Raw genomic sequence first — 24,068 nt, forward strand, 5'->3', positions numbered from 1 at the left:
TAGCCCAAAGAGAATCGTGACACTCTTTTAAGAGCTCACGCCTTAAATTGTCCACTCGGGGAAAATAAACCCTATTCCCTTTTGTGTAAACAAGTCCCTCTTGGATCCAAAATCGCCGTGCCTTGCCTTCTTTGATGAGCTGCATCAGGGTAACTGCCTGGGGATCACTATACAGTCCATCCCTGATTCGGGAAAGGAAGTTGGAGTGCAACTGGCTTGCTTGGCCTCTGCCCTCCAGTTGCACGGCATTCACGCGTTCTACTTTTCGACTCAGCGTATCGGCCACGACATTCGCCTTCCCGGGCTTGTACTCCATTGCCATATCAAATTCAGCCAAGAAGTCCTGCCATCGCGCCTGCTTTGGGGAGAGCTTCTTCTGAGTTTGGAAATAGCTCAGGGCGATGTTGTCTGTCCTCAGCACAAATCGCGACCCGAGGAGGTAGTGTCGCCAAACTCGTAGACAATGGATCACTGCTGTCATCTCCTTCTCATGCACTGGATACCGTCGCTCGGTCTCGTTGAGTTTGCGGCTCTCGTAGGCCACCGGATGACCCTCCTGCATGAGTACTCCCCCAATAGCGAAGTCCGAAGCGTCTGTATGGACTTCAAAGGGCTCTCCATAGTCCAGCAATTTGAGCACCGGTTTTTCCAGAACAGCAGCCTTCAGATCTTGGAATGCTATCTCACATTTGTCAGACCACTTCCAAGGCTGCTCCGTCTTCAGCAACTCCGTCAGTGGGGTTGCTCGCTTCGAATATCCCGCTATGAAGCGTCGATAGTAATTGACGAAACCAAGGAAGGATCTCAAACTCTGGCACCTTCTTTGGAGTTCGCCATTCCGCAACTGCTTGCACCTTCGACTTATCCATCCGAATGGAGCCATCACCAATTCGATGCCCCAAGAATAAGATCTCAGTTTGAGCAAAGTAGCATTTCTCCCTTTTCACGAACAAAGTATTCTCCCCGAGAACCTTGAAAATCGTCCGAAGGTGCTTGACGTGCTCCTCGAGCGTTTGACTGTAGACGACGATATCGTCCAAGTAGACGACCACGAACTTATCCAAATACTCCTTGAATAGCTGGTACATGAGAGTGCAGAATGTGGCCGTTGCGTTGGTTAAGCCGAAGGCATCACCAAGAACTCAAACGCTCCATACCTGGACACACAGGTAGTCTTTCCTTCGTCGCCATCAGCAATGCGCAACTGCCAATACCCTGACCGAAGGACGAGTTTTGAGTAATACTTTGCTTTGCCCAATTGGTCGAACAAGTCCGCAATGAGCGGGATGGGATACTTGTTCTTCACTGTTACTTTATTGAGGGCTCGGTAGTCGACGCATAATCGGAGACTCCCATCTTGTTTCTTCTGGAAAAGAACAGGAGCTCCGAAAGGTGCTTTAGAGCTGCGGATGAGACCACCGCTTAGCAGTTCACCTAACTGCTTCCTGAGTTCTGCCAACTCTGGCGGGGGCATACGGTAGGGTGGTCTCGCTAGAGGCTTCACTCCTGGCTCCAGCTCGATACTGTGATCCACGCCTCAACGTGGTGGAAGAGTCTTCGGCAACTCGGGTGACATAACGTCCTTGAACTCTTTCAGGACATTCGCCACCGCAGCAGGTTCTTGATTGGCCTCCTCGTTGAGTGGCTCTAGCTTCATAGCAGCCACGAATGTCAATTCGCCTTTTCGCACCTCTTTCTTCAATTGTAATGCCGAAATGTGTTGGGGCTCCTTGGTTCCTCTCCGAGAGACGGGAACCACGCAGGGGTCATCGCCTCCCATCATACATAGGGAGTTCAAGAACGGCATCGGCACCAACTTCGCCGCGTGCATAAACTCCATTCCAAGAATCACTTGGAAGTCGTCCAATGGCACGGCCATCATGTTGGTGTTCCTACTCCATGTCCCGATTTTGATGGGAACTCCCTTCGCCAACCCGGAGATTCGCCTGGCCTCCGAGTTCACCGCCTTCATTCGGCTTAGGCTCTTCTCCAAGGTCATCCCAAGTCGCTGTGCTTCACGATCGGCTATGAAGTTGTGGGTAGCACCCGTGTCCACCATTGCACGGGTCGTTTGGCCATTCAGCTTGATGTCCACATACATCAGTTCACTACTTCCTGCTTTTTGTACCTTTGTCTTCATGTTCTCCCCTACTTGACCCCGCATAGCGTTCAACAAACGCATTGCTCCCATTCGGGGTCCTTGCGACTCCTCGTCGTCGCTGCTGGATTCTGAACTGCTCGAACTAAGAGCAACAGCTTTGCCCTTGTCCGATCGGGGGGGGTGGATGGAAGCCGTCAACGCGTTGAGTGCCTATTTTTGTGGGCACTCCCTTACCATGTGCGGTCCTCCGCACAAGAAGCATCCTCCAGGTTTTGAGGCCTTGCCTTTGGGGTTCGGCCCTTTGTGGGAGCTCTTCTTCTTCTGTTCGCCTCCGAGCTCTTTCCCTCGAGAATGTTTTGGAGGGCGATTGCCTGAAGATTGTTTCCTTCTCGCTGGGTCTTCAGAGGAAACAAAGTCGGTGAGCCTTTCTGTAGCAGCAATTGCCCCGACCACATCGGTAACATTCCTTCGATTTAGCTCCTGTTGAGCCCATGGTTTCAACCCATCGAGGAAGCTGAACAACTTGTCCTTCTCGGACATGTCCTGTATGTCCAGCATTAGTGCAGAAAATTGTTTCACATAGTCTCGGATGGTGGTACTTTGGCGGAGTTGTCTCAACTTCCTTCTTGCGACGAACTCTGTGTTCTCCGGTAGGAACTGAGTTCTCAACTCCCGCTTCAAGTCCTCCCATGTGTCGACTCGACACTAACCCTGTTGGATCTCCTCCCAACGAGTTCGCCACCAAAGTTTCGCATCTCCATTCAGATACATTGTTGCTATAGAAACTTTGGTATCTTCAGAATCGGGCCTCGTAGCTCGGAAGTATTGCTCCATTTCGAACAGAAAGTTCTCGAGCTCCTTGGCATCTCTGGCCCCTCCATATCCATGAGGCTCAAGTGCCCTCAAGTTTTGTGGCGGTGCAACGCGGGTGTTGCCTCCTCCCGCATTTAGTGTTCTTGTGAGCATAGCCACCTTTGCAGTGAGTTCCGCCACAACATCCTGTAAGTGTTGCACGGAGTCTTTGGTGTCATTAGACAGTCGGTCGACTAGGGCCTCGACCTTGTCGATCCTGGACTCCGCTTCCTCTTGCGAGCTCTCTACCCCAACAAGCCTTTGTTGGCCATGGTAGAGTTCCTCCATGCTTGCTTCAAGAACATCCAGGCGGGTTTCCGTCGTCGTGAGTCTCTCCTTGTGACTCTTTTTCCCAGTTAGCGCTCCAGATTGCGCTTCCTCCGCTCGCGGAGAGTAGCCAACTTCTCGCTCATCTTGTTCGCTGCCGCGCTCCTCTTGAGCGGCTCCAACAGCATGAGAGCGAGTGTGCACATACAGCCCACCTGCGGCTGCTTGGGGCAAGGGTCCGGCTTGCCCCGTCTTGCTTGATTCGCCACGATGCTTTGCCATGGCGAAGTTGCGAAGTTCGTTCGCTGTTCGATCGAAGAGCTTGCCCGCTCTGATACCACAATGTCACGACCTTAGCTGGAATTGCCTAAGGCGTGAGGCACCCTTGCGGCCGAAGACGCGAACTTAGCTTGCGTTGCCTAAGTCGCGAGTCACCCTTGTGGCAAAGACGCGCACTTAGCTTGCGTTGCCTAAGTCGCGCTTCGCCCTTGCGATATTGCTCCGCAAGGATCAGCCCACTTTGTAACCTCTCGCAGGTCCCGAAGGACCTGTAAAAGAGAAAGATGGTTATTCGAAAGAACGAGCAACGGACGAGTCCCGAAGTCTCGCGAAAAGGGGAAGCTTTACAAGCAATTCGACGAACACCCTGTGTGCACAAGAGAAAAGAGGGAGAGGGAGAAAAACAAGGCTTTCAAGGATGAACGAACAGCTGCAAGCCCACAAACAGCCGCTCACCTGGTCCCGGGCGCGAAGACAAGTTCTCGTAAAGGTCACGTGCGAACTTGCGAAAGAGAGTTCAACGCCCGGTATATAACCGAAGCCCCATCCAGCCCTGTGCCACCCGGGTGGTTCCTGGGGTCTGAGATGGCTGACGTTTTGGTGAGCGGAGGCAGTTCTCCGCCACCCTCCCGCGGCACGCGAAAACAGAGCTGTTTTGGGCTGTTTTGGGGCTGTTTTGCTCGGTTCGGTGAGCGGTCGCTTTGTAACACTGCAGCTTGTTCGAACTGACATATTTACAAGCAAAATGACCCAAAACCAAGAGAAAACATGCTGTCAAGCAGCAGTACATGCAGGTGTGAGCGACGAACGGTTCGTTGAACGGAGTTGTTGCGGGTGCGCGACGACCGTTCGTGACAATAGGGTGGATCGGCAACTTTTCAATTGGGAAGACCGTCAACCTTGGATACATCTTCAACTTTGGTGGTCAAGGGAGAGAGCCCATGCCACGTCTTCTCTCTAGACTACTAGGAAGCTTGAACCAACACTCAATTCAATGAGTATTTTCTGCTCTATCTTTTCTGTTCATCTTCTTCCTTCAAAACTAAAAGGACTAATAATAAGAGCTGAATATTTTATGAATATGGTATTATATATCAATTTGGCTTGGTGAAATTGATCCTATGTGGCTAGCTTTTCAATGACAGTGGCGTTCGAAAGAGTAGAGTTTCTTGAGTATTTGGTACTTTTGTGAATGAAAAACATCCATATTCCATATCCCACCCATCTCAAAAGACTATGTCGGGGGTTTGGTCGGCAAAATTCCTCCATAGTTAAGTTAGTATGTGTCGGTAGGCATCAAAAGATCATAGGTATTCATTTAGCAAGTCCGGAATTAATACATACCTGAGAAGATACCTTTAAATGCTATGTTATTGTGGCACGTTGTAGTTGACGTGGCATGCCCAATAAGTGCTACTGATTGGATTTTACATGACGAGTCTTGAGTGACTGAAAATAATGGCCATATCACTTGTATAACAAGATTATCAAGATCCAAGAAGACTTAAACAAGAAGATACCAATTAAACTTTCAGGTGAGGCTGAATACAAAGAGAAGGATGAGATTGATAACTTAGTTACTACTCCAATCAATTTATTTCGGCCAAAACTCCAAAATTTTAAAAAACTAAAACTTGAGTTGGTTAGGATAGAATAAAAATTGATGGAGTCTTATATTTCTATATTGGATGAAAGAAAGTGTTATATAGCATCCACTAGATGAACACATTACACAATTTTTAAAATTGATCAATTTGGATTGGGATTGGAAGATGAGTGTTCGAGATCCTTCGAGTGCCAATTTCTAGACAATTCTAACCGATTTAGGTTGGAGCTTTCTAGGTGATAGGTGGGGGGGTCCTTGAGAATAGCTCAGGGCGATGTTGTCTGTCCTCAGCACAAATCGCGACCCAAGGAGGTAGTGTCGACAAACTCGTAGACAATGGATCACTGCTGTCATCTCCTTCTCATGCACTGGATACCGTCGCTCGGTCTCGTTGAGTTTGCGGCTCTCGTAGGCCACCGGATGACCCTCCTGCATGAGTACTCCCCCAATAGCGAAGTCCGAAGCGTCTGTATGGACTTCAAAGGGCTCTCCATAGTCCGGCAATTTCAGCACCGGTTTTTCCAGAACAGTAGCCTTCAGATCTTGGAATGCTATCTCACATTTGTCAGACCACTTCCAAGGCTGCTCCGTCTTCAGCAACTCCGTCAGTGGGGTTGCTCGCTTCGAATATCCCGCTATGAAGCGTCGATAGTAATTGACGAAACCAAGGAAGGATCTCAACTCTGGCACCTTCTTTGGAGTTCGCCATTCCGCAACTGCTTGCACCTTCGACTTATCCATCCGAATGGAGCCATCACCAATTCGATGCCCCAAGAATAAGATCTCAGTTTGAGCAAAGTAGCATTTCTCCCTTTTCACGAACAAAGTATTCTCCCTGAGAACCTTGAAAATAGTCCGAAGGTGCTTGACGTGCTCCTCGAGCGTTTGACTGTATACGACGATATCGTCCAAGTAGACGACCAGGAACTTATCCAAATACTCCTTGAATAGCTGGTACATTAGAGTGCAGAATGTGGTCGTTGCGTTGGTTAAGCCGAAAGGCATCACTAAGAACTCAAACGCTCCATACCTGGTCACACAGGTAGTCTTTCCTTCGTCGCCATCAGCAATGTGCAACTGCCAATACCCTGACCGAAGGTCAAGTTTTGAGAAATACTTTGCTTTGCCCAATTGGTCGAACAAGTCCGCAATGAGCGGGATGGGATACTTGTTCTTCACTGTTACTTTGTTGAGGGCTCGGTAGTCGACGCATAATCGGAGGCTCCCATCTTGTTTCTTCTGGAAAAGAACTGGAGCTCCAAAAGGTGCTTTAGAGCTGCGGATGAGACCACCGCTTAGCTGTTCACCTAACAGCTTCCTGAGTTCTGCCAACTCTGGTGGGGGCATGCGGTAGGGTGGTCTCGCTGGAGGCTTCACTCCTGGCTCCAGCTCGATGCTGTGATCCACGCCTCTGCGTGGTGGAAGAGTCTTCGGCAACTCGGGTGGCATAACGTCTTTGAACTCTTTTAAGATGTTCGCCACCACAGCAGGTTCTTGAATGGCCTCCTCGTTGAGTGGCTCTAGCTTCATAACAGCCACGAATGTCAATTCGCCTTTTCGCACCCCTTTCTTCAGTTGTAATGCCGAAATGTTTTGGGGCTCCTTAGTTCCTCTCCGAGAGACGGGAACCACGCAGGGGTCATCGCCTCCCATCATACATAGGGAGTTCAAGAACGGCATCGGCACCAACTTCGCCGCGTGCATAAACTCCATTCCAAGAATCACTTGGAAGTCGTCCAGTGGCACGGCCATCATGTTGGTGTTTCCGCTCCAAGTCCCGATTTTGATGGGAACTCCCTTCGCCAACCCGGAGATTCGCCTGGCCTCCGAGTTCACCGCCTTCATTCGGCTTGGGCTCTTCTCCAAGGTCAACCCAAGTCGCTGTGCTTCACGATCGGCTATGAAGTTGTGGGTAGCGCCCGTGTCCACCATTGCACGGGTCGTTTGGCTATTTAGCTTGATGTCCACGTACATCAGCTCACTACTTCCTGCTTTTTGTACCTTTGTCTTCATGTTCTCCCCCACTTGACCCCGAATAGCGTTCAACAAACGCATTGCTCCCATTCGGGGTCTTTGCGACTCCTTGTCGTCGCTGCTGGATTCAGAACTGCTCGAACTAAGAGCAACAGCTTTGCCCTTGTCCGATCGGGGGGGGTGGATGGAAGTCGTCAAAGCATTGAGTGCCTGTTTTTGTGGGCACTCCCTTACCATGTGCGGACCTCCGCACAAGAAGCATCCTCCAGGTTTTGAGGCCTTGCCTTTCGGGTTCGGCCCTTTGTGGGACCTCTTCTTCTTTTGTTCGCCCCCGAGCCCCTTCCCTCGAGAATGTTTTGGAGGGCGATTGCCAGAAGATTGTTTCCTCCTTGTTGGGTCTTCGGAGGAAACAAAGTCGGTGAGCCTTTCTGCAGCAGCAATTTCCCTGACCACATCGGTAACATTCCTTCGATTTAGCTCCTGTTGAGCCCATGGTTTCAAACCATCAAGGAAGCTGAACAACTTGTCCTTCTCGGACATGTCCTGTATGTCCAGCATTAGTGCAGAAAATTGTTTCACATAGTCTCGGATGGTGGTACTTTGGCGGAGTTGTCTCAACTTCCTTCATGCGACGAACTCTGTATTCTCCGGTAGGAACTGAGTTTTCAACCCCCGCTTCAAGTCCTCCCATGTGTCGACTCGACACCGACCTTGTTAGATCGCCTCCCAACGAGTTCGCCACCAAAGTTTCGCATCTCCGTTCAGATACATTATTGCTATAGAAACTTTGGTATCTTCAGAATCAGGCCTCGTAGCTCGGAAGTATTGCTCCATGAAGAAAAGAAAGTTCTCGAGCTCTTTGGCATCTCTGGCCCCTCCATATCCATGAGGCTCAGGTGCCCTCAAATTTTGTGGCGGTGCAACGCGGGTGTTGCTTCCTCCCGCATTTAGTGTTCTTGTGAGCATGGCCACCTTTGTAGTGAGTTCCGCCACAACATCCTGTAAGTGTTGCACGGAGTCTTTAGTGTCATCAGACAGTCGGTCGACTAGGGCCTCGACCTTGTCGATCCTGGACTCCGTTTCCTCTTGCGAGCTCTCTACCCCAACAAGTCTTTGTTGGCCATGGTAGAGTTCCTCCATGCTCGCTTTAAGAACATCCAGGCGGGTTTCCGCCGTCGTGAGTCTCTCCTTATGACTCTTTTTCCCAGTTAGCGCTCCAGATTGCGCTTCCTCCGCTCGCGGAGAGTAGCCAACTTCTCGCTCATCATGTTCGCTGTCGCGCTCCTCTGGAGCGGCTCCAACAGCGTGAGAGCGAGTGTGCACATGCAGCCCACCTGCGGCTGCTTGGGGCAAGGGTCCGACTTGCCCCGTCTTGCTTGATTCGCCACGATGCTTTGCCATGGCGAAGTTGCGAAGTTCGTTCGCTGCTCGCTCGAAGTGCTTGCCCGCTCTGATACCACAATGTCACGACCTTAGCTGGAATTGCCTAAGGCGTGAGGCACCCTTGCGGCCAAAGACGCGAACTTAGCTTGCGTTGCCTAAGTCGCGCTTCGCCCTTGCGATATTGCTCCGCAAGGATCAGCCCACTTGTAACCTCTCGCAGGTCCCGAAGGACCTGTAAAAGAGAAAGTTGGTTAGTTCGAAAGAACGAGCAACGGACAAGTCCCGAAGTCTCGCGAAAAGGGGAAGCTTTACAAGCAATTCGACGAACACCTTGTGTGCATAAGTGAAAAGAGGGAGAGGGAGAAAACAAGGCTTTAGAAGGATGAACGAACAGCTGCAAGCCCACAAACAGCCGCTCACCTGGTCCCGGGCGCGAAGACAAGTTCCCGTAAAGGCCACGTGCGAACTTGCGAAAGAGAGTTCAACGCCCGGTATATAACCGAACCCCATCCAGCCTTGTGCCACCCGGGGGGTTCAAAGGGGCTGAGATTGCTTACGTTTTGGTGAGCGGAGGCAGTTCACCGCAACCCTCCCACGGCACGTGAAAACGGAGCTGTTTTGGGTTGTTTTGGGGCTGTTTCGCTCGGTTCGGTGAGCAGTCGCTTTGTAACGCTGCAGCTTGTTCGAACTTACATTTTTACAAGCAAAATGACCCAAAACTAATAGAAAACATGCTGCCACGCAGCTGTACATGCAGGTGTGAGCGACGAACGGTTCATTGAACGGAGTTTTGCGGGTGCGCGACGACTGTTCGTGACAGTTCGTCGCTCAAACCTACATGTACAACTGCTTGACAGAATGTTTTCTCTTGGTTTTGGGCCATTTTGCTTGTAAATATGTAAGTTCGAACAAGCTGCAGCGTTACAAAGCAACCGCTCACCGAACCAAGCAAAACATCCCCAAAACAGCCCAAAACAGCTCCGTTTTCGCGTGCCGCGAGCTGATTTCTGCAATCTGCCTCCGCTCACCAAAACGTCAGCCATCTTAGCCCCTTTGAAGCCCCCGGGTGGCACAGGGTTAGATGGGGCTTCGGTTATATACCGGGCGTTGAACTCTCTTTCGCAAGTTCGCACGTGGCCTATACGGGAACTTGTTGTCGCGCCCGGGACCAGGTGAGCGGCTGTTTGTGGGCTTGCAGCTGTTCGTTCAACCTTCTAAAGCCCTTGTTTTCCCCCTCTCCCTCTTTTCTCTTGTGCACGCAAGGTGCTCGCTGAATTGCTTGTAAAGCTTCCCCTTTTCGTGAGACTTCGGGACTTGTCCGTTGCTCGTTCTTTCGAACTAATCAACTTTCTCTTTTACAGGTCCTTCGGGACCTGCGAGAGGTTACAAGTGGGCTGATCCTTGCAGAGTAATATCGCAAGGGCGAAGCGCGACTTTGGCAATGAAGCTAAGTTCGTGTCTATGCCGCAAGGGAGACTCGCGACTTAGGCAAAGCAAGCTAAGTTCGCGTCTTTGGCCGCAAGGGTGCCTCACGCCTTAGGCAATTCCAGCTAAGGTCGTGACATTGTGGTATCAGAGCGGGCAAGCTCTTCGATCGAACAGCGAACGAACTTCGCAACTTCGCCATGGCAAAGCATCGTGGCGAATCAAGCAAGACGGGGCAAGCCGGACCATTGCCCCAAGCAGCCGCAGGTGGGCTGCATGTGCACACTCGCTCTCATGCTATTGGAGCCGCTCAAGAGGAGAGCGGCAGCGAACACGATGAGCGAAAAGTTGGCTACTCTCCGCGAGCGGAGGAAGCGCAATCTAGAGTGCTAACTGGGAAAAAGAGTCACAAAGAGAGACTCACAACGGCGGAAACCCGCATGGATGTTCTTGAGGCGAGCATGGAGGAACTCTACCAAGGCCAACAAAGGCTTGTTGGGGTAGAGAGCTCGCAAGAGGAAGTGGAGTCCAGGATCGACAAGGTCGAGGCCCTAGTCGACCGACTGTCTGATGATACCAAAGACTCCGTGCAACACTTACAGGATGTTGTGGCGGAACTCACTGCAAAGGTGGCCATGCTCACAAGAACACTAAATGCGGGAGGAAGCAACACCCGCGTTGCACCGTCACAAAATTTGAGGGCACCTGAGCCTCATGGATATGGAGGGGCCAGAGATGCCAAAGAGCTCGAGAACTTTCTGTTCGACATGGAACAATACTTCCGAGCTACGAGGCCCGATTCTGAAGATACCAAAGTTTCTATAACAACAATGTATCTGAACGGAGATACGAAACTTTGGTGGTGAACCCGTTGGGAGGAGATCCAACAAGGTCGGTGTCGAGTCGACACATGGGTTGACTTGAAGCGGGAGTTGAGAACTCAGTTCCTACCGGAGAACACCGAGTTCGTCGCAAGAAGGAAGTTGAGACAACTCCGCCAGAGTACCACCATCCGAGACTATGTGAAACAATTTTCTACACTAATGCTGGACATACAGGACATGTCCGAGAAGGACAAGTTGGTCAGCTTCCTCGATGGTTTGAAGCCATGGGCTCAAAAGGAGCTAAATCGAAGGAATGTTACCGATATGGTCGGGGCAATTGCTAATGCAGAAAGGCTCACTGACTTTGTTTCCTCTGAAGACCCAGCAAGAAGGAAACAATCTTCAAGTAATCGCCCTCCAAAACATTCTCGAGGGAAGGAGCTCGGGGGCGAGCAAAAGAAGAAGAGTTCCCACAACGGCCGAACCAGAAAGGCAAGGCCTCAAAACCCGGAGGATGTTTCTTGTGCGGAGGACCGCACATAGTGAGGGAGTGCCCACAAAAACAGGCACTCAATGCTTTGACGGCTTCCATCCAACCCCCCCCCCCGATCGGACAAGGGCAAAGTTGTTACTCTTAATTCGAGCAGTTCTGAATCCAACAGCGACGACGAGGAGTCGCAAGGACCCCGAATGGGAGCAATGCGTTTGTTGAACGCTATGCGAGGTCATGTGGGGGAGAGCATGAAGACAAAGTTACAAAAAGCAGGAAGTAGTGAGCTGATGTATGTGGACATCAAGCTAAATGGCCAAACGACCCGTGCAATGGTGGACACGGGCGCTACCCACAACTTCATAGCCGATCGAGAAGCACAGCGACTTTGGTTGATCTTGGAGAAGAGCCCAAGCCGAATGAAGGCGATGAACTCGAAGGCCAGGCGAATCTCCGGGTTGGCGAAGGGAGTTCACATCAAAATCGGGACATGGAGCGGGAACACCAACATGATGGCCGTGCCACTGGACGACTTCCAAGTGATTCTTGGAATTGAGTTTATGCACGCGGCAAAGTTGGTGCCAATGCCATTCTTGAACTCCTTATATATGACGGGAGGCGATGACCCCTGCGTGGTTCCCGTCTCTCGGAGAGGAACCAAGGAGCCCCAACACATATCGGCATTACAACTGAAGAAAGGGGTGCAAAAAGGCGAATTGACATTCGTGGCTGCTATGAAGCTAGAGCCACTCAACGAGAAGGCCATTCAAGAACCTGCTGTGGTGGCGAACGTCCTGAAAGAGTTCAATGACGTTATGCCACCCGTGTTACCGAAGACTCTTCCACCATGCAGAGGCGTGGATCATAAAATTGAGCTAGTGCCAAGAGTGAAGCCTCCAGCGAGACCACCCTACCGCATGCCCCCGCCAGAGTTGGCAGAACTCAGGAAGCAGTTAGGTGAACTGCTAAGCGATGGTCTAATCCGCAGCTCTAAAGCACCTTTCGGAGCTCTAGTTCTCTTCCAGAAGAAACAAGATGGGAGCCTCCGATTATGAGTCGACTACCGAGCCCTCAACAAAGTGACAGTGAAGGAAAAGTATCCCATCCCGCTCATTGTGGACTTGTTCGACCAATTGGGCAAAGCTAAGTATTTCTCAAAACTCGACCTTCGTCGGGGAATTGGCAGGTGCGCATTGCTGAAGGCGACGAAGCGAAGACTACCTGTGTGACCAGGTATGGAGCGTTTGAGTTCTTGGTGATGCCTTTTGGCTTAACCAACGCTCCGGCCACATTCTGCACTCTCATGAACCAGCTATTCAAGGAGTATTTGGATAAGTTCGTGGTCGTCAACTTGGACGATATCGTCGTCTACAGTCAAACGCTCGAGGAGCACGTCAAGCACCTTCGGACGATTTTCAAGGTTCTCAGGGAGAACACTTTGTTCGTGAAAAGGTAGAAATGCTACTTTGCTCAAACTGAGATCTTATTCTTGGGGCATCGAATCGGTGATGGCTCCATTCGGATGGATAAGTCGAAGGTGCAAGCAGTTGCGGAATGGCGAACTCCAAAGAAGGTGCCAGAGTTGAGATCCTTCCTTGGTTTCGTCAATTATTATTGACGCTTCATAGCGGGATATTCGAAGCGTGCAACCCCACTGACGGAGTTGCTGAAGAAGGAGCAACCTTAGAAGTGGTCTAACAATTGTGAACTAGCATTCCAAGATCTGAAGGCTGCTGTTATGGAAGAACCAGTGCTTAAATTGCCAGACTATGGGGAGCCTTTTGAAGTCCATACAGATTCTTCGGACTTCGCTATTGGGGGAGTACTCATGCAGGAGGGTCATCCGGTGGCCAACGAGAGCCGCAAACTCAACGAGACCGAGCGGCGGTATCCAGTGCATGAGAAGGAGATGACAGCAGTGAGCCACTGTCTACGAGTTTGGCAACACTATCTCCTCGGATCGCGATTTGTGCTGAGGACGGACAACATCGCTTTGAGCTATTTCCAAACTCAGAAGAAGCTCTCCCCAAAGCAGGCGCGTTGGCAGGACTTCCTGGCTGAATTTGATATGGCAATGGAGTATAAGCCTGGGAAGGCAAATGTCGTGGCCGATGCATTGAGTCGGAAGGTGGAGCGTGTGAATGCCGCACAATTGGAGGGCGGAGGCCAAGCAAGTCAGTTGCACTCCAACTTCCTTTCTAGAATCAGGGATGGACTGTATAGTGACCCCCAAGCAGTTATCCTGATGCAGCTCATCAAAGAAGACAAGGCACGACGATTTTGGGTCCAGGAGGGACTCGTTTAAACAAAAGGGAATAGGATTTATGTTCCCCGAGTGGACAATTTGAGGCGTAAACTCTTAAAAGAGTGTCACGATTCCCTTTGGGTTGGACACCCAGGCATTCACAGAACGTTGGCTCTCATGGAGAGGGCCTTCTACTGGCCGAAGATGGGGACTGATGTGGAGGAATATGTTCGAACATGCCTTACTTGCCAACAAGACAAGGTGGAACAGCGGAAGCCGGTGAGACTTTTGAGCCGTTGCCCGTACCAGAAAGGCCGTGGGAGAGCATTTCCTTGGATTTCATATCAAGCTTGCCACTTGTAGGGGAACTCGGATCGATACTCGTGGTGGTCGATCAGTTTTCAAAGTATGCAACTTTCATTGCTGCTCCCCTACACTATTCAGCAGAGGAGGCGGCCAAGCTGATGATGTCGGATGTGGTGAAGTATTGGGGAGTCCCGCACAATATCATTAGTGATCGAGACGCTCGGTTCCTGGGACGATTCTGGACCGAGCTATTCAAATTGTTGGGGTCAAAGTTATACTTCTCTACAAGCCTCCCCCCCCAGACGGATGGCCAGACTGAAAGGATTAACTCGCTCCTGGAGCAATATCTCCGACACTACGTGAGTGCCAACCAACGAGATTGGGTGAAGTTGTTGGACATTGCCAAATTCTCCTACAACTTGCAGCGGAGCTCTGCATCCAACAAGAGCCCCTTCGAGATCATCACAGGATAACAACCGTCGACTCCGCACACCATGGCAATTGGGTATACTGGGAGTAGTCCATCAGCCTATCATTTCGCAAAGGAGTGGCATCGAAATGCAGATATTGTGCGGGCTTACTTGGAGAAGGCGACATAAAGGATGAAGAAGTGGGCAGACTTGGGAAGGCGACCGCAAGAGTTCAAAGTTGGCGATTTAGTGTTGGTAAAGCTCCAACCGGCATCACTCCAATTCTTTAGGAACAGAGTCAACAAAGGATTGGTGCGCAAGTATGAAGGGCCCTTCCCAATCATCAGCAGGGTAGGCAACGTCTCTTACAAGTTGCAGCTTCCGGCGTGGTTCAAAATTCACAACGTTCTTCACGACAGTAACCTAAAAGCCTACCACTCGGATCCGCAATATGCTTCCCGAAGTGTTCCAACTCGGCTACCTCCCATCACAGCCTCCTACGAGAAGCGAGTTGAAACCATTCTGGCGGACCGCAAGATAAAGCTACCCAACGGAGCTGAGCAGACAGAGTACTTGGTGAAGTGGCGAAAGCTTCCCCGAACTGAAGCCTGTTGGGAGCCTGAAGACGCCCTACGACATGAAGAAGAAATCATCAACAACTACCAACAAGCGTCGACGAGGACGTCGACAGTTTAAGTGGGGTAGAATGTCACGAACGGTCGTTGCGCACTCGCAACAACTCCATTCAACGAACCGTTCGTCGCTCACACCTACATGTACAGCTGCTTGACAGCATGTTTTCTCTTGGTTTTGGGTCATTTTGCTTGTAAAAATGTAAGTTCGAACAAGCTGCAGCGTTACAAAGCGACCGCTCACCGAACCGAGCAAAACAGCCCCAAAACAGCCCAAAACAACTATGTTTTCGTGTGCCGCGAGCTGATTTCTGCAATCTACCTCCGCTCACCAAAACGTCAGCCATCTCAGCCCCTTTGAACCCCCCGGGTAGCACAGGGCTAGATGGGGCTTCGGTTATATACCGAGCGTTGAACTCTCTTTCGCAAGTTCGCACGTGGCCTTTACGGTAATTTGTTGTCGCGCCCGGGACCAGGTGAGCGGCTGTTTATGGGCTTGCAGCTGTTCGTTCAACCTTCTAAAGCCCTTGTTTTCCCCCTCTCCCTCTTTTCTCTTGTGCACGCAAGGTGCTCGCTGAATTGCTTGTAAAGCTTCCCCTTTTCGTGAGACTTCGGGACTTGTCCGTTGCTCGTTCTTTCGAACTAATCAACTTTCTCTTTTACAGGTCCTGCGGGACCTACGAGAGGTTACAAGTGGACTGATCCTTGCGGAGCAATATCGCAAGGGCGAAGCGCGACTTAGGCAACGCAAGCTATGTTCGCGTCTATGCCGCAAGGGTGACTCGCGACTTAGGCAACGCAAGCTAAGTTCGCGTCTTTGGCCGCAAGGGTGCCTCACGCCTTAGGTAATTCCAGCTAAGGCCGTGACAACATGCCACATTATTATCGTTGCCTCATAAGGGCCATCATCTCCACTACCCCAGTATGCCTCTTTGAAACCTAACATTAAAAACCTTGATTTAGATAGCTCTTGACAGCTAGCTTTTCTTTTTTTTATTTTCTTTTTTACTTTCTCTCTCCACACGCGATCTCTCTTTCATGCATCCCTCTCCCCTCTTTCCTTTGCCTCTTTGTCCTCCCTAATGTTGATGTCACTACCTCCGCCTTGCAATGTCGTGATTGCTATCGCCATATGCCACATTATTATCGTTGCCTCATAAGGGCCATCATCTCCACTACCCCAGTATGCCTCTTTGTCCCCTCCATCACATCCTCTTTTCTTCTTTCTCCTTCACCTCCCCCTCTATCTCCTCCATCTCTACTCCATCAATCCTCCCTCTCTCTCTCTCTCTCTCTCTCTCTCTCTGTAGTCCGACCAATACTAAGTGCCAGTATAACGATCCATGCTGAAGCCGTAACACCAACCGATGTTGGCAGGAAACTAGGATTTTAAACATTGCTTTCTCACACCCTCATTTTCAAATTCAACAAGCACCATACCCCAAATCAACTTCATTTACAATCTTAATTGATATCCTGCAATTATCACGTCACAACTTCCAAAATTATGATGCACATTATATGTTCTTTTTCTAATTTTTGTATAAGCATTATGGTGAAGAAGAGTAAAATAGTTGTAATGACAATTTCTCTCGTGCTATTGCCATTGTCATGCATACATATTCAATATGGCAGTCATTTGATTATCTGAACGGGTAAATAAACAAATACATAGAATATATAGATGATCATTTTTTTTTAAATAGATGATCATCTTACTTCTTGCTCTTTATTTAATTATTTGGCCAGGGTATTTTCTGTTTTTGATGCCCAAATAAATTGTCTTCGATGCAGGTTATCCTGATTTTTATAACAATACTTGATATTGATTCTCTATCACACATATGACAGAAATAATGGCATCCCCAATGCCACTGCATTCAGATTATCAAAACCATTTTTTTCATTATCATGTTTATGATGCAAATTGTCACACCTTTTAATAATAACATATAATCAAGAAACTTTTGAAGTTTCTGCAGACCTCAAAATTTCTCAGGTGAAATCAATCCAAAGCAACCCCTGTTTTAGCATTTGAAGGATATGGCTACAGTTACTCTCCTTACTATTCAAATAGAGTTAAGCTTCAGTCAGACTAGAACTATACTAACCAGCGTTGAGCAAAGCCTAATAATTTGAAGGTTGAGAAATTTTCAGAAAAGTAGAGAACCCACAAACAACTTTTAAATATTTAAACTAAAACATCCATATCTGTTAAGTATGGTCAGAAATGCAAAGGTAGAGACAATTAGATGTCTAAGGGAACCACGATTTCTTTAAATTGTTTATTGTACTTGTTCTTCTTGACTTGCACAATTTAATCCAAATTTCATACTTGATGGCAATGTCACGCGCATGCTAAGCTCTAATGAGATTCTCTGTTATTACTTCAATTCTCAAATGGATAACGCAAAGATACCTCAATTCCATAGATAATACATGGAAATCTCAATTTCAGAAGCTCATCTTTCTGATTCTCGAATGATATGATGCAAACATACAAATTTAAAAGTCGCAAATAGAATGTTTTTATTATCTTTCATTATTTCAGTTAGCTAGTATTTAATTGTAATAGATTTGACCAGAAACCGACTTGTTTGCTACATACATTCTCTAAAATGCACTTCTAGATTCAGATTGTGCATTTGTTTGTCTTATTTTAACATTCTTAATTTTGATCTGATTGGGCAATCTTGAACAATATTCTCCGATGTTTGCAAAAATTGTACCATGAAAGACAGTTTAAAACATCCAACATGGCTAAAAATTACAGAAATGAAAAATCCAAACATTGCGTTAGAACAAAATCTTTGAAGATGATACCAACAAGATGGTGCTTAGATCATAAACTGTAACAGAATTTTTATGGATATAAAAGTTAAACTTAACTCAGTTAAGGTTAATACAGATTGTATCATAAGCATATGTTAGGTGGATGCTTGACTTTAAAACTAGCTACAAATCAGAAAAAGCAGGAGTTTGCACTTTCCATAACAATCAACTTAGGAAGATCAACAATGGAAAACCTTTCATAATATTCTCTAATAAACAAGGCAAATATCAATCAAGAAATAGGGGCAGATATGTAATATTATCATCACCTTGGGCTCGGAAGATGGTGAAGCTGGAAATCCATTCATAGATCTTTCAGCATCATTTTCAGACTCACAATCTGAGCAAAGAAAGTGATCCAACTTTTTTGCTTGTTCAATTGTCACGCCCATGCAAGATGGATGGAACCTGTTTGCATAATCATTTTTATCACCTCAGAAAATCAAATATACGTATCTATATTAAAGGAAATGTGATATAAGTAAACCAAAGTTTAATTACAGCAGAGAAGTGAAACCAGAAACAATAACTGCTCGTTGGTATAAGGACTTCATCCTGAGGATTGATGAAGAAACAGATGCTTCACATGCAACGTCATAGCACAGGATGTAACTTAAAATTTCCAAATACATCATGTTGCTAGGAGTAGCGATTTCAATAGGCGCTCGGGCGAGGCAAGGCGAGGCCCGAGCGCCTTGCTTCACTTCCAGGCGACACGCTTCAAAGAGGCACCGCCTGGGCGCTTGCCTGAGCCCAGGCGCCGGGCACTTCGAGCGAGCGCCCGGGTTAAACTAGGCGACCAAACCAGCGTTTTAGGTCTGGTTCGGTCTCCAGTGCTTTAGTTGGTTCAATCGAACCAACTAAAGCACCGATATCAGCCTTCCTCTCGCGACTTCAACCCTAACCCTACTCGCCGCTCCCACTGCCGTTGCTCGCTGCTACTACTGTCGCTGCTACCGTTGCCACTCGCCGTTCCCGCTGCCCCTACCGCTGCTCACTGCTACTGCTCCCGCTCCCGCTGTCGCTACCATTGTTACTGCTCCCGCTACCGCTGCCACTGCCACTGTCGCCACTCCCGTTCTTGCTGCTCGCTGCTACCGCTGTCATTACCACTGTCGCCACTCATCACTCCTGCTCCCGCTACTGCTGCTCTCAATCAGCAGCCTCGGTCTTCCTTTTACTCACACTCTTCTCACTTCGATAGTATACTATTAACAGTGTATTAACAGTATACTACTATTTGTATACTAGTAACAGAATTTTATTTATTAGATTAATAACATATTATTTTGATTTTAATACTGTTAATTTTTATTTATTTAAAATTATTACTAGGTTCCAGGATAAATGGCAAGTGTACAGAGCAACTCAATAGATTCTCCAATGACATCAAAAAAAGATCCTGCATGGAAGTATAATCATCTAAAGGATCCGAAAGATCCTAATGCAATGACTTGCATGTTCTACGATAAGACTACTAGAGGTGGTATTTTTCATACAAAACAACATCTAGTAGGAAATTTCAAGACTGCAGCAGCTTACAAAAAGTGTCCACCTGAGGTAAAAGAAAAGTTGCTAAGTTATATGAACGAAAAGAAGACGCAAAAGAATGAATATTACGAAAATTTACCAGAAGATAATGTTGAACATCTCAGGGATGAAGAAGAAGATTATTCTATGAATATAAACCCAAGTGGAAAAAAAATATATGACAAAAAAGGAAATGAAGTTATAAGTACTAAGAAGGGTAAAAAGGGATCGTGGGATCTATATATATTTCAATGATCACTGAAGCAACAAGAGCAAGCAGGAGGCTCAAAATTTAAACAAACAAATATAAGTGATGCTTGTGATAAAGAAATAAGAGGAAGAACAATTCAGCACATTGCTCGCTTCTTCTATCAAGCTGATCTTCCCCTTAGTACAGCTCGTTTAGACAATTTTAAGAAAATGACTAAAGCTATTAGAAGATATGGTGCGGGATTAAAACCTCCAAGTTATTATGAGATGCAAGTTCCATTGTGGCAAAAAGAGTTGAATTATACAAATGACTTACTAAAGAGTCATAAAGAATCATGGGTAATACATGGTTGCTCTATTATGTCAAATATTTGGACTGATAAGAGATGCAGGAGTATAATTAATTTTATGGTTAACTATTCTTTAGGGACTATGTTTGTGAAGTCAATAAATGTTTAATCTTTTATAAAATCTAAAGACAAGATATATGATTTACTTGACAAGTTCATGAAAGAAATTAGAGAACAAAATATCGTTCAAGTCATAACTGACAATGGAAACAACTATGTATTAGCTGATAATATTTATCTTTTGATTTTTTTTTTATTTTTAATTACTTTATCTTCAATTAAATGTGTTAAACTCTTAAGTCTTATCATTTGTCTCAGGTAAACTACTTGAAACAAAAAGACAACACTTATATTGGACTCCATGTGTACTCTATGTATAGTACATTGTATTGATTTAATGTTGGAGGATATTGAAAAGATCCCAAACATCAAGAAAACTTTAGAAAAGCAATTTTTATTGTTGGATTTCTTTATAATCATATTGGGGCTTTGAATATGATGAGAGAATTCACAGGCAAAAAAGAATTAGTGAGATATGATGTCATCTGATTTGCTACTTCATTGTTGACATTACAGAGCGTGCATCGTCAAAAACATAATCTGAGAAACATGTTTACCTTTAATAAATGGATAACAAGTAAATAGGCAAAAGAAGCAAAAGGCAAGAGGGCTACTGATATCATCTTAATGTCATCCTTTTGAAATCATGTAGTTTATATATTAAAGGTAATGGGCCCTCTTGTTCGAGTCCTGCGGTTGGTGGATAATGAAAATAAGTCTGTAATGGAATATATTTCTGTAGCTATGGATAGAGTAAAGGAGACGATTAAAAGGTCTTTTAATGAAAATGAAGAAAAATATGAGAATTTTTACAATCATTAACGACAGAGGGAATTGTCAACTTCATCGTCCCTTACATATATCAGAATAAAACCCTGAATTCTTTTATAAGATTAAATCTATTGGGTTTGATGCAGAAGTTTTGGATGTGTTATATCAGTTGGTTGCAAGATTAGTTCCAAGCCTTGAGGTACAAGATAAGATTATTCATAAATTATCTCTATATAAAAATGTCAAAGGTCTTCTTGGAATTCCAATGGCAATTCGATCCAGGACAACTACATCTCCAAGTATTAATAATTTGATATAATTAATTTAATATGTAGTATGTTACTATGTTATTGCTAATAATAACATAAATTTTGCAACTGAATGGTGGAGTCTATTTAGAAATTTCACCTCGAACTTATAGCAATTTGCTATCAAAGTACTTTGTTTGACATGTAATGCTTCGGGTTGTGAGCGAAATTGGAGTGTCTTTGAACATGTAAGGATCACAAATATTTTTGTTTCGATTAATTTATTTATTTAGATAGATGTATTAATATATTTTTAAATTATATGACATAACAGATTCACCGAAAAAGAAGAAATTGGTTGGAACATCAACGATTACATGATCTTGTTTACATAAAGTATAATCAAGCTTTGAAGACTCGTCATGATTTGCGAAATAGAATTGATCCAATCTCATTACAAGATATTGATGATTCAAATGAGTGATTGGTAGGATAAATGGGTGCTAACTTGCAAGATGCTGAAGACGAACTTGTATTTGAAGATGATAGATTGAAATCAAGGTTCGCAATACCGTACCATACCGGTATTTCGACCTGGGCTCGGTACCGGTACGGTACGGTGTACCGAGCGGTACACCCAGGTGTACCGAGCACTATAGCAGTGCACCAGTACACTGTAGCACTGTATACTGCACTGCTACACTGCAACAGTGCACTGCTACAGTGCACTGTTGCAGTGCACTGTACTGCTACAATACGGACCGGTACCGGGCGGTCCGCGTACCGCTGGCCTGTCGGATCGGTACGTACTGCCCGTACCGGGCGGTACGATTCCGTACGGTAGACACTGATTGAAATGAAGAGATGTGGCAAGAGCTTTAAGTGTTGGAGAATTACAAATATATACAAGATAGATGACAAAGAGAAAAATGAGTGCAAAAGCATCAAACTTGGCTCCTGCTATTGTTAAAGATAAAGAATGAAACATATTTTGATAAAGAGGAAGGACGAGGAAGAGGATGAATTCAATGAAGATGGTTTATGTGAAAATGATGATAATATTGATTATGATGAATGACTTTGATGTCAAATTTTATTATTTTGAATTTTGAGACTTTTTGTTAATATGACATTGTGAGTTTACACCTTAGATTTTCTTAATTTAATAGCATATTTTTATTTAAATAATTATATTTATTAATTATATTATATATTTTTATATTTTAGCATCTCGCTTCGCTCAGGCGAGCGCTTAGCGCCTTGGGCGTTTTTCGACCTCGCCTAACTGTCACGGCCTTAGCTGGAATTGCCTAAGGCATTAGGCACCCTTGCGATAAAGACGCGAACTTAGCTTGCGTTGCCTAAGTCGCGAGGCACCCTTGCGGGAAAAGCGCGAACTTAGTTTGCGTTGCCTAAGTCGCGCTTCGCCCTTGCGATTTGCGTCCGCAAAGATCAGCCCACTTTCAACCTCTCGCAGGTCCCGAAGGACCTATAAAAGGAGAAAGTTGATTAGTTCGAAGAACGAGCAATGGACAAGTCCCGACGTCTCGCAAAAAGGGGAAGCTTTACAAGAAATTCAGCGAGCACCTTGCGTGCACAAGAGAAAAGAGGGAGAGGGGGAAAACAAGGACTTTAGAAGGTTGAACGAATAGCTGCAAGTCCACAAACAGTTGCTCACCGGGTGCCGGGCGCGACAACAAGTTCCTGTCAAGGTAACGTGCGAACTTGCGAAAGATTGTTAACGCCCGACACTATACCGAAGCCCCATCCAGCCCTGTGCCATCCGGGTGGTTCTAAGGGGCTGAGATGGCTGACGTTTTGGCTGCGACAGCGGGCTGCATAAATCAGCCCGTGGCACGCGAAAACGGAGCCGTTTTGGGTTGTTTTGCTTGGTTCGGTGAGTGGTCACATTGTAGCGCTGCAACTTGTTCGAACTTACATTTTTACAAGCAAAAGGGCTCAAAACCAAAACAAAACATGCTGCCAAGCAGTTGTACATGTAGATGAGGGCGATGAACGGTTCGTTGAATGGAGTTGTTGCGGGTGCGCGACGACCGTTCGTGACATTCTACCCCATTTAAACTATCGTCGCCTTCGTCGACGCTTGTTAGTAGTTGTTGATAATTGTTTCTTCATGTCGTAGGGCGTCTTCGAGCTCCCAACTGGCTTCAGTTCGGGGAAGCTTTTCGTCACTTCACCAAGTACTCGGTCTGCTCAGCTCCATTGGGTAGCTTTATCTTGCGATCTGCTAAAATGGTTTCAACTCACTTCTCGTAAGAGACCCTGGTGGCGGGTAGCCGAGTTGGAACACTTCGGGAAGCATCTTACGGATCTGAGTGTTAGGCTTTTAGGTTGCTGGCGTGAAGAACGTTGTGAATTTTGAACCACGCCGGCAGTTGTAACTTGTAGGAGACATTGCCTACCCTGCTGATAATCCTTTGTGGACTTTGTTCCTAAAGAATCGGAGTGATGCTGGTTGGAGCTTTACCAACACCAAATCGCCGACCTTGAACTCTTGTAGTCTCCTTCCCAAGTCTGCCCACTTCTTCATCCTTTTTGCCACCTTCTCCAAGTAAGCCAGCACAATATCTGCATTTCGGTGCCACTCCTTTGCGAAGTGGTAGGCTGACGGACTACTCCCAGTATACCTGATTGCTATGGTGTGAGGAGTTGATGGTTGTTGTCCTGTAATGATCTCAAAAAGGCTCTTATTAGACACAGAGCTCCGCTACAAGTTGTAGGAGAATTGGGCAATGTCCAATAGCTTCACCCAATCTCGTTGGTTGGCACTCACGTAGTGCCGAAGATATTGCTCCAGGAGCGAGTTTATCCTCTCGGTTTGGTCATCCGTCTGGGGGTGGAGGCTTGTGGAGAATTATAACTTAGATCCCAACAGTTTGAATAGCTCGGTCCAAAATCGTCCCAAGAACCGAACATCTCGATCACTGATGATATTGTGCAAGACTCCCCAATACTTCACCACATCCTTCATCATCAGCTTGGCTGCCTCCTCTGCTGAAAAGTGTAGGGGAGCAGCAATGAAAGTTGCAGACTTTGAAAATCGATCGACTACCACGAGTATCGATCCGAGTCTCCCTACTAGTGGCAAGCTTGATATGAAGTCCAAGGAAATGCTCTCCCACGACCTTTCTGGTACGGGCAACGGCTCCAAAAGTCCCACCGGCTTCCGCTACTCCACCTTGTCTTGTTGGCAAGTGAGGCACGTTCGAACATATTCCTCCACATCAGTCCCCATCTTCGGCCAGTAGAAGG

At 46.8% G+C, this 24,068-nt stretch overlaps 1 protein-coding gene across 2 annotated transcripts in view; it reads right to left on the reverse strand.

The window, feature by feature from the left end:
• Positions 1 to 24,068, reverse strand: part of LOC135595140 (chromatin remodeling protein EBS-like) — a 62,543-nt gene that overhangs the window by 14,007 nt on the left and 24,468 nt on the right. For both annotated transcript variants that reach the window (XM_065085662.1, XM_065085661.1), the window contains one exon: positions 17,896 to 18,034. In XM_065085662.1, the coding sequence (XP_064941734.1) occupies positions 17,896 to 18,034 (139 nt within the window). The remainder of the gene's footprint in view (positions 1 to 17,895; positions 18,035 to 24,068) is intronic.

The sequence above is a fragment of the Musa acuminata genome, chromosome BXJ1-10 (assembly GCF_036884655.1).
Source record: "Musa acuminata AAA Group cultivar baxijiao chromosome BXJ1-10, Cavendish_Baxijiao_AAA, whole genome shotgun sequence".
NCBI classification, from domain to species: domain Eukaryota; kingdom Viridiplantae; phylum Streptophyta; class Magnoliopsida; order Zingiberales; family Musaceae; genus Musa; species Musa acuminata.